This window comes from Platichthys flesus, chromosome 20, assembly GCF_949316205.1.
Source record: "Platichthys flesus chromosome 20, fPlaFle2.1, whole genome shotgun sequence".
Lineage (NCBI taxonomy): Eukaryota > Metazoa > Chordata > Actinopteri > Pleuronectiformes > Pleuronectidae > Platichthys > Platichthys flesus.
The window spans coordinates 4,532,957-4,551,600 of record NC_084964.1 but is presented as its reverse complement, the minus strand read 5'-3'; the positions used below and the strand labels follow the sequence as shown (position 1 = coordinate 4,551,600).

The window sequence follows — 18,644 nt, the reverse complement described above, 5'->3', positions numbered from 1 at the left end:
ATTTACGATTTATAAATAATACAATTTAAATGATGAGATTTATAATTAAATTTTATGGTGAGGTGTGCCTATCTAGCCCCAGTGGCCTAATGGATAAGGCACTGGCCTCCTAAGCCAGGGATTGTGGGTTCGAGTCCCATCTGGGGTGGTCAATATTTTGTACGGTTGACTGTAGATGTTTCAAGAACAGACTATTTGATAACTTAGATAAAGATAAGCGCTTTGAGTTGTTATCAAGACTAGAAAAGCGCTATATAAATAAAAAACCAACACAATATCAAGTGAGAGCCAAATACCTGGAAACATAATTTATTAATTTGTTTATTTCATTACAGAACTCTTTGATTCTTAAAGCAGCATGAAGTACTGACCTGAATAGTAGAATTTCAGGATCAATGCGGGTTTGGATGCAATAATAACATTTTCTAAATTCTTCTTTCTCCATTATGCTTGTGTCCTAGAAAGCGCTGTCTGTGGGGCCGCGAGCCACCATCAGGACCCTGAAGCTAAACCAATCAAATCAATTGCTACAGTGACAATGTCCAAATGTCTGGAGTAGGTGAAATGCCTTCAGGCTGAAAAAAGCAAATAAGACATGACATCAAACCCCATTTGGTTAATTGCTAGTCATGAATACCACTAAACTTTTCTCCCTGTTCGAATAATAATGGCCAGGGCTGTTTTGAGCTCTGATATTTCTTAACTATAACTTTAAGCAACAATTGTTCACGTACAATAAGTTACATATTAAGACCAAAACCTCATAATTGCAATGTAGTGCTTTAATAAAACCCCTTGATTGATCCATACCCGCGTTACATCTAGCTAAACATTGTCTCAAAAAAATACATTAACAATTATTTTAAATGTTCAATTAACATCAGTCTTGAGTAAACGACTTGACACCTGGAGTTAAACACCAGATTTATTCAACATGAATAAAGAATTCCCAAAGGAATTAAGGTTCTTATCACTTATACATACAAATCTTATGTAGCGCTACAGCAAATTTGTCTGTAAAAAATACAAGGTTACATTTTCGTGAGCCACTATACAATTACACAGTTCCTATCAATCCAGGCTGCGACAGCCACAGATAACAATGTTGCTGACATCTTAAACAAAATGGTCCTTCCGCTGAAAAAACCTGAACTAAGCATCTTTGAGCAAGAGGTCAAATCCTCAACCAAGTTCTTCTTTTCAACTGATTCGCCCCTCTGTCCTCCTTCAACAAGCGGAAAATAAAGAGAATATTCAAACAGGCATTTGCGTCAGGGTTAATATTATCTATGCGTGAACAAGCCTTCTGTGTCTTTTTAGGCCATGCAAGCTCGAGAAGCCCTTACTACACACTGCACAAACATATGGCCTCTCCCCTGTGTGGGTTCGCATGTGTAAGGTCAGAAAGCAGGACTGGACAAAACCTTTCTCACAGATGTTGCACTTAAATGGTCTTTCCCCCGTGTGGTATCTCCTGTGTATCTTTAACTCCGCCATGGACCTGAAGGACTTGTCGCAGTCGTCGCACTTGAAAGGCCTCTCGCCCGTGTGAATCAAAGTGTGCCTCACCAATGCGTCCTTGCCAAAGAATCCCTTCCCACAGTGCTCACATGGGAACCGCATCCCCTTGTGATGGAAATTGTCGTGTTTCATAAGGCATCTTCTGGAAGTGAAGGTCTTCCCGCACTGCGCACAGGTGAAGGTGGGCAAGGGTTTCTCCGTTATGGGCTCGCCGGAGTGGTGCACGCGCTCCACGTGCCTCGTCAACGTTACGCCATGCCTAAATTTCTTGCCACACTCCCAGCAGAGGAATGGATATGCCTTGGTGTGCTTCTTCAGGTGCTCCACGAGGTCAGAGTAAGATCTGAACCGCTTACTGCAGTGAGGGCACTGAAATGGCTGATAGCCGGTGTGCTTCCACTCGTGTCGGATGAAACGCTTCAAACTTGGAAAAGAGGTCTGACAGTGGGTGCAGGTGAAAGGCTCGGTGGGATGATGGACATCGATGTAGTGTTTGTGAAGGGCCTTAAACACAGGGAAGTTCTCCTCACACTGGTTACACTGAAATGGTGTGTGGGACTCTTTGTGCATCGCCAGTGCCTCGGCGTCACGTACCAGTTTCATACACACCTCACAGTAGAGCGGGTTGTGAGTCATTTTGTGGGATTCCAATGTTGATTTGTATTTGAACGCTTTGTCACATTCAGTGCACCTGAAACAATTCTTGACATCCCCAGCCTTGTCTGGGTCCACCTGCTGCTCACTGTAGCAGATGTTTCTTAAATGAAACCTAAAAGTTTGTTTGCACTTGAACTCTGCGCTGCAGTGGGGACAGTAGAATGGACCTTCCGCCAAAGTCTTTTCTTCTTCTGGGCTTTTCTCTACTGATTCTCTGGCTGACTTCTTCTGTGCAGGAGGATCGTAATCGGGGTCGTGGTCGGTGTCGTCTGGCGGCTGCTCCTCGTTGGTTGCCTCACAAGGAATCCCGCTGGATGACTGTTCACCCTCATCTGCCTCAGTCTCTTGTCCCTTGGGTTTCCTGCCAGCCTTGGCTTTTGAAACAATTGGACATTTGTGCTGCTGCAAGAACCGCAAACTCGTATAAATCCTTTTGCACGTTGGACAAGAATAAAGAGGCTCCTCCGAGTGTCGATTCATGTGTCGCTCCAAGAACTTGGCCTTACTCACCACCTTGCCGCACACTTTGCAAGTTCTGTTGTCCAAGTCACTGCTTTTGTTTTCAGCTGTGGTGAACTGTTGAGGGCTACTGTTAGTGTCCTCCTCTTTTCCTGATTTTCTCCACTGTGAAAGGTACCCTTTCATTTTGAGCCCACGGTTCTTTCTCACAGGTCTTTCTGACAAAACATTTACGTCTGGCTGTTTCGCCCTGGTTCTGCTTTGCATTTCAACATCTTCATCTACAGGGCATTTCTTTTTCCGCCCTCGTTTCTTTGGCTTCTTCTCCATGCCCTCGAGCACTGCAACCTGGCCGTCCACACCGATTATCAGGGTTTCCGATTGGCCATCAGGGGTATCGGTTGCCATTTCACTTTCAGTGGCCTCCGTGCTTTCCACAGAGTCTATCTCTGCTTTCACTTCGCTGCTGACACCAAACCACGGAGCTTGGACACATGCCTCTGTGCTCCCGGTTCCCTCCTCGTACACCTCTTTGTTCTCAGATTCCACCTCCATCTCTGTGCAGACTGTATAGACGAGTCCACTCTCCACCTCTGTTACTGTTTGTTCATTGATCACAACTCGCTCCACAGGAGGGAGACACAGGGCTGACAAGATGCCACTATCGACAATGTAAGAATCTGAAAAGGAAATCATGGCAATTGTTAAATTGACACATGAAGCCAATTAAGATGAAAGACAAACTATATAACATGTTAAAAACTATTCTCATTGAGAATACGAGTACAGTGCCTATTCTTAACCTGCCTGTTTGAAATGATCTGTTCTCGTCCTGTGTTAATTTTCCAGAGCTTCTTCACAATTATTCCTTGTCGTTAATGAGTCCTCCATAACCAGTTCTACAAAATGATCACTCTATATTGTTAGCGCACTGGAAATGGTAGAGCTTTTAATATACAATCTATGGTTCAAAGAGTGGCATATCTGCAATTTCAGAGGTCTGTTAAGCAATCGACACTCTCCAGACCCAAGTTCACAACTTTCTAAAATAATATGTCTGCTCCCACTCAGTATAAAGCATAGCAGCAACAAAACGGATGTTGTGCTATTACTTTGAAAACAAGAAGGAAGTAATTCTATCAAAGTTGTTGTCATGACTGCTTGCTTATAATTTTTTTCATTAATGTTGAAATAGTTGCGTGTACAAATCACACCAAACTCACTGGACCATTGACAATAAACAAGCCAAGTGGGAAGCTGATTGGTTAAACGGTACACAGGAGACACGTTCTACATACAGACCGTAAAACAGACCAAAGTTTATGGATCTAGTACGTAGATGTTTAGATGCCGTTACTGAAACCACTTTTGCGGAATGACAACAAATTGTCATCAAGTAAAGGGGGCCCGTAAGTCTGCGATCTGGGCTTAGGATTTTTGGACCACACTGTATTTGACTGCATTATTAAACATGTAATATCTATTATATTGTGTGAATGGGTCATAGCTCACCAATATCCTCCAGCTGACTCAGGTCTTTGTGAGAGTCCAGCAGGGTTTTGAGCTCCTGAGGTTGAGCCAAAGTCTCCATGCATTCAGTCAGAACAGAAGAGGCATTGCTGAGCAAAGAAGCAATCTGATAAAGGGAAAGAAAACCGTAAGATAACAACAATTCATCAATGGGAGTTGAAATTACTTTTTTTTTATATGCACTTGAAACAGTTTCAAAAAGACATTGCCATGAGTTTTAAAACAATGCAACGTAAGCCTGCATATAAATTCTAAAGTACTAAAAGAAAATGCAAAAAAAAAAGAAGTAATCACAAATTAAAACTGGGAATTTCAGAATGCTACATACAGAAACTGCTGCTCTCTAGGGCAAAGTGTCAATATTGGAGGAGTATGAAGGGCAACAATAGATATATGTTAAGTGTGATAACCTGAAATGATATATTCAGCGTACCTGTTGGAGAGTTTGAGCAGGAAGAAGCTTTTCAAGTCTGGACAAAAACAGCCACATCAGTGTCTGGATTGCTTTGTCATAGGTGGGGCCAAAGTCTGCTGGGAAAACATCCTGGAACACATAGAAATCTATAAATCTCCGAACTGTACATAAAAGACATACATTTTCAAATAAAGAGTAATCAAGTGCACATCATAAAACTAAGAATTTTCATTTAAACATTAATCACATTTGATAGATTTACATAAAAGCATACTAAACATCTGTGTGCACAGTATACAGCCAAAACATACCTGGAAGAAGTTGCTTCTTTCAGCAGGACCTTGGAGCAGATTGCTAACAAGGTTCATGAACTGCGAGTCTGGAGTGTCTTGATCTGCATTTTCAGTCTGGAACAAGAGATGGTTCAATGCAGGTGTCATTTAGGAACAAATGAAAATGGCACTCAGTAGTCTGCAATCCTAAACTAAAAATTGCCTCTCTCTCTCAATGCTAAAGTGATGAAAATACCATACGTCCGCACAGAGATTTATTGAGTTCTAACTTGATTCTGACCACATCCTTACACAAAGTTCAATGTTGATCCATCAAGTAGTTTTCTCTTAATCTTGCTTACAATCGAAAAAACGTACAGGGGAGGAAACATAAGCTCCTTGATAGAGGAGATATGGAATTCCCAGATGTGAAGTGTGGTCCGTCCCATGATTCCTGAGTATTCATTTAATAATATAATAGTCAGGGGACCAAAATAAGAGAAAACTAGAATTCTCACAATGTGCTTGATGACGTATGCCAAACGGTCAAGTAACAGAATGTATGGTTATGATCTTTCTCTTACACGTCATGTTGTTACAGGCTCTAACAATGTTTTTTACAGTAAATCATATCACTGAAGATGACCCCTTGAAAGTTAGGATATAAATGTCATTGCTCTGTTTTATTAGACAGTTGCGTTAAATACGTGAATATTGAAAAATAATATTGCAAATAAGACACAAGGGATAAAACAAACCACTTAATTCTCAAGTGCAAGTCAAGATTTGTAGCAAACCTGAAGACATTTGCTCGAGGTGTTCCTCAGATAGTAGAAGAAGAGAATGTTGACGACTGACGCCCAAAACTAATGAGTCTGGCTACGGCTGTTCTGACACATAAAAGCACCTTACTAAAGGCAGTCAGTTGAATCAATAGGGGTCACATAACAGTGATGTAAACAAATGTAAAATCCTGACCACAGAAAAACTCCATTGTACATTGTAGACTGCAGGTTGACTCACCTCAACATTCCACAGAAATCTGAGGTTCTGCATCCGGTCAAGATGTGGCTGAATTATCTGGAGGTCGGCAGTTTCCTCAGAGCGACATAACTCCAGGATCAGCTACAATCAGAAGACAGCAGCAATAATGAAAGAGTGATTGTGAGGAAATATGCGCATATGCCCATTTAAATTTTCCTATCAAGCATGTCTAAAATAATGAGCTGTTTTATGCCAATGAGCAAACACATTTCTTTGAATAACAGTCCTCTCACACCTGCAAAAAAGATGTTATGTCTAACATTTGAAAATTTCAGTCATGTACATACTTTATGCATTTTATTCCCTGAAGTCAAAATATATATGTGGGTCTTTGCGTGCAAGGTTTATGATTGCTGTGTGAAGAGCTGATGCTGGAGTAAACCACAATAAGGAACCGCAACACAACGACAACACTCGGGTTGCAATAGGACTAGATTGTAATGTTCTGCCTGAAGCATCTAGAACCAGTGAATAGGTGCATACTATGTAATAAGAGATGTTGAAAATTTGAGTTTTGTAATTAAAAGTGAATCACAGATGTTGTTTTGACAATTCAGAATGATGTTATTGATCTATTCAAATTCGTAATAATCACAGTGAAGCCATGACTTGTCCTAATGACATTGTTAATGTTAATGTGTTATAATTCTTAATAGTCAAACTTGATTGAGACAAAAAATGTTGCTGAATAGGACAGCTATTGGAGGTGTCTTTCAGTCACACAGTCTCCGTTGCTCACAGCAGACAAGCTACACTGGGCTGAATTCATGTCTCATGTAAACATCTTCCAGGCATTAGTTTATGTGCTTAGGACATTAAAGCTGTGATAGAATAATTTATTTCTTTAACCTGTTTTAAGCGGATTTAACATGACATGGCAAAAAATCCCTGCGGTATGAACCTGAAGTTGTTTACGATCCACCAATAAACTGAGAGAAGAGTAGCTCCAATGTGTTGTCTCTTCAGGTTCATACCAAAGCCATGATTTGCTGCTGTTCCATGTGTAATTACCTTTACACAGTTTGCAGATAAAGGTCTCTGAAGGTTTCAATGTAAAATTTTTGCACACATTTGACGTGGTTGCCTTGTCTTTTCTAACGATTACTCCAGAAAGCAGATGGCACCCTCAAGTGAGCTAAACAAGGCACAGGAGTGGATGGTTTGCCACCCCCACCTTTGGAGACGCTGTCAATGTGTGTGCTGTGCATTATAAAAGGCCTGTCTAATCGATTTCTAAACTAGTTGACAACTATTCTTATAATTGATTATAATCGATTAGTTGTTGCGGGGGGGGGGGGGGGGGGGGGGGGGGGGGGATTCTGGTCAATCTTTTCCACACCACAGAGCAAAAGCTGATAAAGTAATCAGCAACTCATCTAGGTTTAAAATGTTGTGACGCAAATTGAGATTTATGACTATTGCAAATTGTGATTTGTGAATAGGGGCGTTAGAAATCAATTTTGATTGATTAAAGTGTGTTGGTTCTGTGATTATTACCTGTCCACTCACTATGTCCTACTCTCCCACACACAAAAATGTTTCCTTACCCGTGCTCTTAGACCCAAAATGAGTTCAGCCCGCTGCCTGGTGGAGAGAAGTTGAGGGACAATCTCTGTGACCATGAATACGAACTCCTCGAGCAGCCCATAGTCCGACACAATCTTCTGCTCCACTGTCTGCCAGATTGCTGCAGAGATCAGTCGAATAGGTGGGACAAGGAGGCGCAAAGTGGAGAGGGAGAGTGAAGGACCTGCGCACAAGGGAACAAAATTCAATTTAATGCTGAAAAGAGACACTAAAACAAAGAGTCATGGCAGTATCTCTTTCTCAGGTGTGCCGTAAAGGAGATGAACATCTGACCCCAGATAGAAGATTTTAACAATATACAGTGTTAGTCGGCATGAGTCTACCATATTCGTGGCACCTATTGCACTTCTGTCCGTCATGGGAGAGGGATCCCTCACATGTGGCTCTCTCTGAGGTTTCTATGTATTTTTACCCTGTTAAAGGTTTTTTTTTGTAGTTTTTCCTTACTCTTGTTGACGGTTAAGGACAGATGGTGTCACGCCCTGTTAAAGCCCTATGAGACAAATTGTAACTTCTGAATATGGGCTACACAAGTAAAATTTGATTGATTGATATTCCTATATATATATATATATATATTTCTGCTGTTTTTATAATATGTATACAGTTTATATTTTGTTGTACTATCCACTCCAGCAGCACAAGAACACTTTACTACTGGACACTGACACAATCACATCATTGCATTCCATTCCTGTATCTGTAAATATGCTCTCCGTATGTGATGCATGTGATTTATGTATATATGCTAGTGAAGTGTTAAGTGTACAAGCTACTGGATGATCTGAATTTCCCTCGGGATTAATAAAGTATCCATCTATCTATCTATCCAGGAATACAGTATGTGATGGTTGTTACATCTTATATCAGGAAAGATATGATGCCGTCTTCTTTCATTTTCAATGATGTGTGCACTACAAACTAGACATCTCCTTTTTTGAACCAGGATACAAAATTAATTCCCTTCAGGGTATCTCCAAACCTTAACTATGTAAACCATAACTATCTGCATGGGAAGATTCTGAACAACAAAACATGGGAAATCCCACGTTATATTTTTGTTTGGCTTAATCAACCTATCGAAAGGCCTGTCAAGGTTTTCAACGTTGCCGGATTGGATGCTAAGAGGTTATTGTCTCAGGTGTACCGAGAAACAAACAGGGAAGACATTTAAGTTGCACCTTAATTATATTTACAATAAAGTTGGTTGATGTTGGAGCATCATACGTTCAGACAGTTATTACCCAACTACCCATTAAAGCCTTAAAGTCACACAGTAACAGGTTGATTCCTGATGTTGACATTTCATTACTGTGTCATCATACTAAGTCTATACAGTGATGACCAAAACAGTCTAAAACTGAGGATCCGTTTCTATCTTTGCAGCCTCCCTTTAAGCCTTGATTAAGACGAATATGACGGAACACATTTCTGTCGGTATGTGGAAATACACAAGAAAGTGCAAATGTTTTCAAATAGACAGGATGCAGATACTTGTGTTGACCATCATTGTCCAGAAGGATAAACAAAGTTCCAGTTCAACTCCACTAGCTTGCCAGCAGCTAGCTCTAGCGTCAGCTAAGACGGCAGATCCTATACCTAGCCATAGCCCGGAACCCCGAAACTTCCACTTATACATGCAGCTTTTACCACAATATCTCGCTTCAGTTGCGTGGTGGAACCAAAGGGATGCAGTATTTTGTCTTAATTAGATCTAAATCCGATGGGTAGGGACATGTTTCAAACCAGATCTTTACACAGCTAGCAATGCTATTCCCGCGCGCGGGCTATGTTGCGGCCTAGCCAAATAAAAATAGTCACCAGATGTTTAAACTCACCTGGTAACTCAGAAGTGTCTCCGTCCATCCTGTGAATCAGCACTGTGACATCCCAGTCAGAGGGAACACTGTCTGTGGCGGGACAAGAGTCAAACTCAATGATTCAATGACTGTGTTGAAAAGACCGAAGAGGCACAGCAGATCTTTGTGCGTCAACGGTTCCTTCGCGGTCCGACCTGAACAAGTCCGACGACACGCCGCAACTGTTCAATGGTTCCGCATCAACATCTTGTCAATAATGTATAAAAGCTCAAAATAAAAAAAACAATTCATCTATGTTCCCACGTTTGCTAAGTGTCGTATAACTAATTTTATTTGGTACAATTTATGTATTTGTTTATTTATTAAGAAAATTACAAGTCTAGCTTTTATTCTGTTGGAATGAGGTGAGTAGATCCCACTTCCTACTAGGGTTCTGTGAGAGGCTGGCAGGATTGTACATTAAACAAGAAAAATCAGATTTATTAATAACATGTTGGACTCCCAAACAATGTCTTTAACGGGGCAGCCTACCCATAATGCCCTATATGATATTATCCTTTACTAAGGATAATATCCTTTACTAAGGATAATATCTTCATCACACCAGTCTTTCCAGCAGAAATGTCTTATTTCACCAACATGTCTCTTAAACTGTCCCCAGCTCATGGTCCAGCTCTACCTCATCATTTACTTTTGTCTAGGCTTTCATCTGATTGGCTTCCTCCGGTGTGACATCGCAGGACGTGAGCTCGGAGAAGAGAGCAGGTAGCCAGTACTGTGCCTTGCCAGCTGCCTGAGCGTCCAACCAGGCCAAGCCTTCTTTCAGCAGGGGATCCTAGAAACACAAGAACGAAGGTTTCTCTTCAGGGCTCACACAGCTTATGACTGAATTCAATGTCTTTTCAAGGAGTAACTTTTATTCAGACTACTGAAGGTAGAGTCTGGCGGCCATGTATTGAAATAAACAGACACTCACCAGGACGTGACAAGCCCGTTCCTTAACCCATTTCAAGCTCTCCTTGATCTCACCGACTGTGACGTATCCCTTCTTCTACAAATGAACATAGAAAGAAACAGACATCAGTATTTCCCACAGTGAAACATCCTATAATTAAACCCTTTTCTGACCAAGAATACTTTACACGGTTATAGAGCTGTCTTATCTCTTGGCTAGGCTAATGACTGACTTTTGATATGTAATTAAAATGACTTATCTATTTGAACGTTTATTTTCTATTTAAACATATAATACAATAATAAAATAATTGCATAATAATAAATAATACAGTTTCTACCGTGCCCACAAGAGGAAGAACAAGGTTCCAATATAATGTTTCTCACTTTATTGACCTCGTGCCTTAAAGCAATGGCCCTGCATTAATTTTAGACTTGAGCCGTGTTGGAAGTGGTAGAGAAATATTTGATCTTGTCAGACTGCCATCAAGACTTCGGCCCTTTTCAAACTTAAGACAGACATTGCAAATGCATTTGGTTAATTAACTACATGACTGAGTGGGGAGGTCACTGACAAAGATTATGTGATCAAAACTGCTATGAACACGTTAAGAATACTGTGGTTATGCAACTTGAAAAATAAATCTATATAAGATTCAAACCCCTGAACCAGACATCCATATTTTGATTGCCGTTAACTCTGGTCTCCTTTAAAGATAGTTATTTCATATTTTGTAGCCCAAAACTCAGATTTGGCTCAAGAGATACTGAACCAAAGTTACAGGTGGTCCAAGTTTTTGCGTTAAAAGGAGAATATAAAGAACTCAGGTAGGACCTTATGAGACAAAAAAGCTTTGAAAGTACAGCCACAAAACTGTCATAGACATACTAAAATAACTTCCTCAGATATAATCAGATAAAATGTATATTTTGTCAATGTTGGGTGATGATTAATGATGGAAACAGATACAGAGCAAGAACGTAGCTAAAGTAGCTCTACCTCGGCCAAACCTTAAACCAAGAACCGAGGAGCTGCATGTTACCTCAGCCAAAAATGATCCATGTTAAGCTCTGCTGGGACTGACTGCACCGAGAAAGAGCCACCGACAGGAATCATCCCAAAACCATTCCCCATCTCATTCAGCTTCTCTATGGCTCTCATCAAGTCGTCTCTGAGTTGCACATATTTAACCATGATGATTAAAATACAACTCAGACCAGACATGGACATTCATAATACAAACATGATGATGGACCAATAAAGAACTTCCTGTTCTTGTCCTGTGTTGATGCTCCAGAGCTACCTCAGAATTATTCCTTGTCCTTAGTGAGTCATCCTCAAACAGTTTAACAAGATACTGTCCGTTTTTATTGCAGAGCTTTTTATAAACAGTCTATGGCACAGAGTGAAGTTAAAAAACGTTGTATTCATCCTACCTGTTTTGTCTGAAATGAAGATTTTATTATTATAAGTGTTATTCATAAATTGAAACTGAATTTTCTTTATTACTGTTCACATGTGTGGTTTATATGTAGGTTTCAATTACTGGTCTTCTAAGTAGGAGACACAATCTTCAGACCCAAGGTCATAACTTTCAAGAGTACAATACATTACAGCAAGAACATGAAAGATGTGCTTTTTCTGTGAAGACAATTTTTTATTTTAATTTTATAATAGACATTCCAAGCATGAAGCTGATTCGAGAGATATGAGTTCCACATACATAGAGACAGATATTCTTTTTTGGAGATAGTTTATATTAAATGAAGATAGAGAAAACCGCAAGACCGCTAATAAATGTTGTGTGTGTTTGAGTAGTTTTACTTACTGGCTCACATCCTGAGCTTATTTACCTCGTCCCTTCAGTACTCTCTGATGGAGTTCGTCCAAGGTAATGAGCCGTAAATGAAAACACACGTTATGAGGCTGGAGCAGTGCAGTCACATAAACACAGATACGGGTTTTCGTGACTGAGTTTTCATTGACAAATTACAGACCTCAGTTTCTGGGTTTCAGGGCACACTTCAATAATCTGCACACCAAGCTCATAATAGAAGTCACCGACTCCAAGCATCTCCGACCAAAACCCTTTCCCAGCTGTGGACAAGGGAGGAATTATTATGATCAACTTGATAAGATATGACCATAAAACATATGATTTGAGCCAACTTCCCTAAGAGTTCTTATTCAATTATATAGTGGAAGATCCTGACAGGCAAGTGGGTCAACTCCGATGGTGGCACACATTTCCTGGAACTGAACCCTGAACTGCGAGTTCTTTTGAACTTCTTGATTGTGCTTGCTGATAAACTCCTCCAGGTTTGATTTAAAAGTCTCCAACTGCTTGGTCATCTGGCAGGAAAAAAATAAAAAATGATTTCATTAAACACTGCAGAACAACTGACACATGGACACTCATTACATGGCAAATATAAATTTGTGACTTTGAGCCGTAACATCATCAAATTACATTGCATTCTTTAATTGTGTAAAGATGGATATTCATTTTTCATAATATTATGGACTAAATATATATTTTTTAATGAACATTTAGGCAAACAGATTTTGCAGTAATCCTTTGTTCTCTTGAGCAGCAAATATAAAATCATCGCACTATTTTGATAATTAATGAATCGCTTAACACATTTTATAAGCATAAATGCAGCTGTTATATTAAACTCAGGACAGGCTAGAGAAATACAAATATTAAGGTATATTTTAGGATATTTACAGCTAATCAAGTACAAGCGCCTCCATTTTGATTGGTAGGAATTAAACCTCTTCTTCCTGGTCGCTGAAGTGAGTAGTTTATGTCATACCGCCCCCTAGCGTCGGGACACTTTTACATTTATACAAAATGTCAAACATATTTTATAAAATAAAATCGCAGAAATTTTGTTTTACTTCAGTTAATTAGAAATATTCCCAGTACCTCTACTTCTATAATAATAAAATAATAATATATGTGTTGTGGGTAGCTTTCTGACCTGAACATAACATAAGCCGTTATATGTAAATAATGTTCAGATCACTGAAGTTATTTAAGTTGTTTATTGTACTTAAAATGTCAACAGCGACTCTCAATTGCTGATCTACAGTATAAAGCCACGTATTTAATCTCTCTCAAATCATATTTATTTTATTTTTTTGCTGTGGGATGGATTATACCAGTTTAATACAAATATAATAAACATGAAGAGTTGTCATCACGAGCCATGAGGATGAAAAGGTTCTTTTTAGGAGGATGACAATCTCAGCAATTAATCAAACTCATGCCAAACAATTCAAAACTTTATTTCTGGAGTCATTAATGCTGGAATACTTGATCAGGCAGCAGTTCTGCAGATGGAGTCACACATTCAGATCTTCACCACTAAATAACTCAAAGTAGGACATGAATTCTGTGTTTGGCATTTTGGGAATTCTCCACATTTTAACGCCAACCACGAGGAAACGCGCCTTCAACCGACTCTGATCATCACTGATGAATCTAAACATCATGAACAATAGTCACCGGATCATTTATCATCATTAAGAAACACCAACAAAGGTTTTAAACAGGACACTGAAGTGGAGACGATGACTTCTGGGAGCCCACTGGAGATGCGCGGGCTCCCGCGAAGTACATGCGATTCTCATGCAGGCAGAACTCGGCAGAACACCGGAAGTAACCCGGAAGCAGAGGAACCCTATTGCATTGTGTGTGGATGTAGAGCCATAGACGGTTTGTATAGTGCGCTCACATATTCACATATAATCTGGTTTGCCAACCGCCAATAAATCAGCAGAAGACGAAGAGGAGCTCAGACACTGTCTCAATGTTTACTATCAGACAATGGCTTCAAGCGACTAAGATGGAGAGTAAATAGCAGCGGGTTGTGTCAAAGCCGCCGCACCCTCAGGTTTGTTTGTTTCTTGTCTTGGAACGGGAGACATGCGCTGGCGTGTTGTTTTACAATTGGCCGCCATCACCCTGTGTATCATCCAATATTAAGCACATCTCGCCGGCCAGTCTGCTCGACTCCTCACAGACCGATCCTCCCGCACTCAGAGTATTGTCCATTATGTGTCACCTGCAGCTGAGGACTCTGGTCTTTGCAGCCTGGGTGCTGGGCTACGTCGTCTTCCTGCTCTCCATCCGGAGGATGTGGACGGGGAAGTACGTCCGCAGTCCGCTCGTCCGCTCGTTGTTTTCCAACATGGTGAGCGAGGGCGACGCGGCAGCCGCGGACACTGAAGAGGTACGAAAGATTGGCGATCGGCGGTGTGCGAAGCTGCATGGTCACACTCTGTTCCCCGATCGGACAGACTCATTTCATTCCTTACCTCCATGAAGACTAGGGACTAACATCTGTGTGCATTGTTCCAAATAACCGAGCTCATAGGTTAGACTTCTAGTATTTTCAATGGGATTTGGCGCGAGGCTAAACATGCCGGTGCAAATGTAGACAGGATCGGTTTTCTTCACTGTTGTTTCTTTGTACTTACTCCCTACGGGTTAGGGCTGTTTTGCCACTTTTTAAGTCGTCTTTTGTAAAGCACATTTACCATGAGATCGAGTGCGATCTTTTTTTTTTTCAGCACAGCGTTGCCTTTATTACCAGAAATCATTTGTTCACCTAAACTATAAACATATTGAACCGAAAAATATCCAAAGGTAAAATCCCGTATTTGTTAGCTATAAAAAATGCATACTATTAAATGTGACTACAACTATCAAAATGTAAATGTTGGTTATAAATGTGAATATATAATAGTCACACTGATATAACATCAAGCAATATACAGATTTTTGAGATTTAAAAAAAAGGAGGTGTGGACAGCTGTGCAACTTTTCAAAATAGTGCAAGTACTCAGTTGGACAAATAAGTACATCAATATATTTGTATTCCCCGAGTAATGCAAATATAATATATAGAAATTCAAACGCTGTGTTCCAACACGTCTTGAAGCAACCATGTCATCAGATCATGCTGGTGTGTTAATAAACACTGATACGTATATCTAATATCTAACATAGTATCCTCCTGACTGATAATGATTTCTCTAGCCTATCTGGGTACATGTTAAATAAAAAGCAGATATTCAATGACGGCATTGAATGGTTTCTTTATTTTGTTTTTCATTTTCTCTGAAGTGGTACCGGTGCTGTCCTGACCTCCTCGGAGAATCTCTGAGGCCCCTGTTCGTTCAGAGCCACCTGGACTCGGACACCAGGGCTTTTCTGAAGCAGAGTGTGGAGAAGTCTGGCTGGATGTTCACCCAGCTCTACCATTCCTTTGTATCGACGGTCCTCAGCCCTCTGGTCTCACGCACCTCCATCAATGGGTGAGCAGTGCAGCCAAGTCATTGCCCCTGTTTCATCCGTCAGTGTATCCTCATGCAGTGCTTGTTTTCTTTCTCAGGTATCTGGGCCGTGGCTCCATGTTTGTGTTTTCCGCGTCGCAGCTCCAGCAGATACTCCGGATTGAGCCGGAGTGGAGGGCACAGAGGCTCCTGGACCTCGGAGCTGGGGATGGAGGCGTCACAGAGGTGATGGGGGCCCATTTCAACGAGGTCTATGCAACTGAGGTGTCGCCACCAATGAGATGGCATCTTCAGAGGAGGAATTACAAGTGAGTGGGCTGTTTGATTTCTGTTTTTTGTTTTCATTCTCTTTCAAATCTTGAGCCATATTCAGTTAGTTAGCTTGGCGCTACGATCACAACATTAAAAGATGTTTTTGAAAAAGCACCAGTAATAATATATTTATTATTATTCTCATATTTGTTATTGAGATCTCTCCAGTTGTCTGATCTACATCTTAATTTGCTGATCATGCAGTGAGTAGAAAATGCAAACTCACAGCTACCTCCATGTTTACCCGTTGTCTTGATGTGCTGAATCATGTTGTATTTATCCCTCTCTTTTTTATAGAACCACACTTTTGTATACTATTATTAATTTCAGTTCCTCCATTTAACCATTTAATGTTGCTGGTAAGATATTGTAAATTAAATTTAGTTATTGCACATATGTTTCAGTTAAACAGTGTAGCAGGATATCATTACTTCTTGCTGATTTAATTCCAGCAAAGATCTGGATGGATTTTAATTAATTAGTGAGTGAAAACTGCTTCACATGATCTCAGACTTGATGACAAGAGCAGTCAGAGTACGATATAACTGTGTTTTTGTACTTTGCAAACTTCCTTTTTTATGTTGTCTCAGTAAATTTGAAGTGATGGATACTGCACACTGGTAAAGTGGTCAGCACCTCATATCAAGACGGTTTTTGATTCAAACTACAGTTTAGCTTGGGCCTTACTATGTGGAGTAGACAGAGAACATTTTGTGATTATAGTGACCAAAACTGTCACGTTTATCAGTATAGTTAAAAGTGGCTAAAGACGTTCAAAATATAAATAAAGCTTAATATTTATTAGAAATAAAAATAATATGGCAACACATAACACCGTATCGAATGTGTGACATCACTACATTTTCTCCAGTGTTTTCCTTTTACATATGAAGAAGGCAAGAGTAGATTCTCTGCTTAGATGCATTCACTACAGCAGACCAATCTCTGGAGTGTTCACTTGTGAGAAGTGTTCAAGCTGAAGGATGGATCGACATTCCACAGCACTAATTATATCAGCCCAACTGCAGAGTGATATCATACTGTCTGGGCTCAACTGCTTTGAATTTTCATGTCCCCTAAGATTGGGATGGCTGACATCATCATGATGATGTTGACTATCACGATTAATCACCATAACATTTTTGTTGTTGTGGAATCCGACAGAGAACACTTCTGACTACAAATGCCTCTCTCTCTTTCTCTCTCACGTCCTGTCATGCTCAGAGTGCTGGATATAGACGAGTGGCAGCAGACTGGTTTCCACTATGACGTCATCAGCTGTTTGAACCTTCTGGACCGTTGCAACGACCCTATGTTTCTCCTGCGGGAGATCAAGCGATCGCTCGTTCCCAACACGGGGAGACTCATCCTGGCCGCGGTGCTTCCCTTCCAGCCCTATGTGGAAGTCGGTGAGTTGGGATTCAGTGCGTCACATTCCAAAAGAATATTGATAGAAACTGAGTAAATATGAATTTACTTGCCTAGCATCAATTAAAAGACTTCCCTCTTTGCAGGAGGACAATGGCAGCGTCCCACAGAACACCTTAAAATAAAAGGAAAGACATGGGAGGAGCAAGTGACCAGCATGTCGGATGAGGTGTTCAGTAGGGCGGGGTTTGAGGTGGAGGCGGTGACCCGGTTGCCATACCTATGTGAAGGGGACATGTACAACGATTACTACATGCTTGATGATGCAGTTTTTGTTCTCAAGGCCTCAGAGACGAGCGAAGAGGCTGCTCAGTGAAAAGCAAATCCGCTGCGCAGCCAAGGCTCTTAACTTCATCTTGGATGGGTTTTAGTGCAATTTTCATAAGCTTCATTCGTACAACACGGTATTTCTGACTTGCTCAAACGGTGTGGGTCAGATGTGAAGCTCAGGTTCTGTAATTCCTACGTTTACCAGCCATCTTGTGTGACAGTGATACCTCTACCTTTTAAGCAAAAAAAACAAAAGTGGCAATTGACCGCTATTGAGATGCCACAGAAGATGAAGTCTTCTAAGACATGTCATCATGTTGTAGATGTTTATTCAATTGAAGTCTGTTATTTGTGGGAAGTGTTTACTGTTAGTGTTTTATCCTTCTGTATTAATACTTGGAAGAATCATTGCTGAATGAATTAACTGTTCATCTATTGCAAAGGACCAGTGTATGCACAGACATGGTGAATGGAGCACCTTGTGTTGAAATGCTTCATTTTAAATTTGATAATAGTGATAAGAGGTGTAATATGAGGCCTTCTTAAAATCGGCCTGTGTAACTTTGAACAGCAGTTACTGCAGTCACAAGTGACAACGACTGAGTAATGCTTAGAGATGTATGAAGTTGTTTCTCTGGCCATTTGGTCTCCACCATCTCCTGAGAGACATATCTGGCTCTTAAGCTACTATTATACTGTTCACCACATCGCTGCTAAATTGGTCTGTCTGTCATTTTAAGCTGAAATCAGCTTACTGCTGTGGCTGGAAAGGACTTTGTTTAGAGTAAATTTTTGGGTGGGAAATAAACAACAACAGTTAAAATACAGCAATTATGAACAACTTTCGCATTAATAAAGTCATTGGATGCATTGCTTCTTTGTAAAATACTGTTAAGTGCAGGTTTCATGGTAAAACATTGTGTAATGATAACACAAGTGGTAAAAAGCCATTAAGGCAAACTTTACACAGCAATATCTAACCACAGTATTCTAACATTTGCCAGCTTTAACTACCAGAACAACTATGGCTGTCGCAGCTAATCTTTGAGTCTCAACTTTAAGCAAAG

General features: G+C 40.4%; 2 protein-coding genes, 1 long non-coding RNA gene and 1 other non-coding gene across 5 annotated transcripts; 2 read left to right on the top strand and 2 right to left on the bottom strand.

Moving 5' to 3' along the window:
* The first annotated feature begins 75 nt into the window (after positions 1-75).
* trnar-ccu (transfer RNA arginine (anticodon CCU)) lies at positions 76-148 on the top strand. The gene has a single exon. It is a non-coding gene; the product is annotated as a tRNA-Arg (tRNA).
* A 759-nt stretch (positions 149-907) lies between these two features.
* LOC133976050 (zinc finger protein 135-like) lies at positions 908-9,487 on the bottom strand. Its single transcript, XM_062414133.1, has 7 exons — positions 9,324-9,487; positions 7,446-7,648; positions 5,878-5,979; positions 4,894-4,989; positions 4,601-4,711; positions 4,150-4,273; positions 908-3,317 (listed from the first exon to the last, which is right to left on the bottom strand). Exons 1-7 carry the CDS (start codon positions 9,349-9,351, stop codon positions 1,288-1,290), a joined length of 2,694 nt encoding a protein of 897 aa, XP_062270117.1. The 5' UTR covers positions 9,352-9,487; the 3' UTR covers positions 908-1,287.
* A 520-nt stretch (positions 9,488-10,007) lies between these two features.
* LOC133976072 (uncharacterized) lies at positions 10,008-12,606 on the bottom strand. Its single transcript, XR_009924811.1, has 4 exons — positions 12,258-12,606; positions 12,089-12,132; positions 10,282-10,356; positions 10,008-10,140 (listed from the first exon to the last, which is right to left on the bottom strand). It is a non-coding gene; the product is annotated as an uncharacterized LOC133976072 (long non-coding RNA).
* A 1,104-nt stretch (positions 12,607-13,710) lies between these two features.
* On the top strand, positions 13,711-17,832 carry mettl9 (methyltransferase 9, His-X-His N1-histidine). 2 transcript variants are annotated; one of them, XM_062414151.1, is made up of 6 exons: positions 13,711-14,162; positions 14,340-14,501; positions 15,398-15,588; positions 15,666-15,875; positions 17,104-17,288; positions 17,394-17,832. In XM_062414151.1, exons 2-6 carry the CDS (start codon positions 14,406-14,408, stop codon positions 17,621-17,623), a joined length of 912 nt encoding a protein of 303 aa, XP_062270135.1. In that variant the 5' UTR covers positions 13,711-14,162; positions 14,340-14,405; the 3' UTR covers positions 17,624-17,832. The 2 variants fall into 2 exon arrangements, with proteins under 2 accessions (XP_062270135.1, XP_062270134.1); XM_062414150.1 differs by having other exon boundaries at positions 13,711-14,501.
* The last annotated feature ends 812 nt before the right edge of the window (positions 17,833-18,644 follow it).

What these genes read in the sequence shown, in the direction of transcription:
- LOC133976050 (XM_062414133.1), bottom strand. Translation starts at nt 9,351, where the DNA reads ATGGACGGAGACACTTCTGAGTTACCAG. An exon ending in AAAGAAGCAACTTCTTCCAG is followed by an intron (nt 4,712 to 4,893) that starts GTATGTTTTGGC and finishes TATGTGTTCCAG; the next exon opens with GATGTTTTCCCAGCAGACTT. An exon ending in GAGTCAGCTGGAGGATATTG is followed by an intron (nt 3,318 to 4,149) that starts GTGAGCTATGAC and finishes TTTCCTTTTCAG; the next exon opens with ATTCTTACATTGTCGATAGT.
- mettl9 (XM_062414150.1), top strand. Translation starts at nt 14,325, where the DNA reads ATGTGTCACCTGCAGCTGAGGACTCTGGTCTTTGCAGCCTGGGTGCTG. An exon ending in CAGCCGCGGACACTGAAGAG is followed by an intron (nt 14,502 to 15,397) that starts GTACGAAAGATT and finishes TTTTCTCTGAAG; the next exon opens with TGGTACCGGTGCTGTCCTGA. An exon ending in CCAGCCCTATGTGGAAGTCG is followed by an intron (nt 17,289 to 17,393) that starts GTGAGTTGGGAT and finishes CCCTCTTTGCAG; the next exon opens with GAGGACAATGGCAGCGTCCC.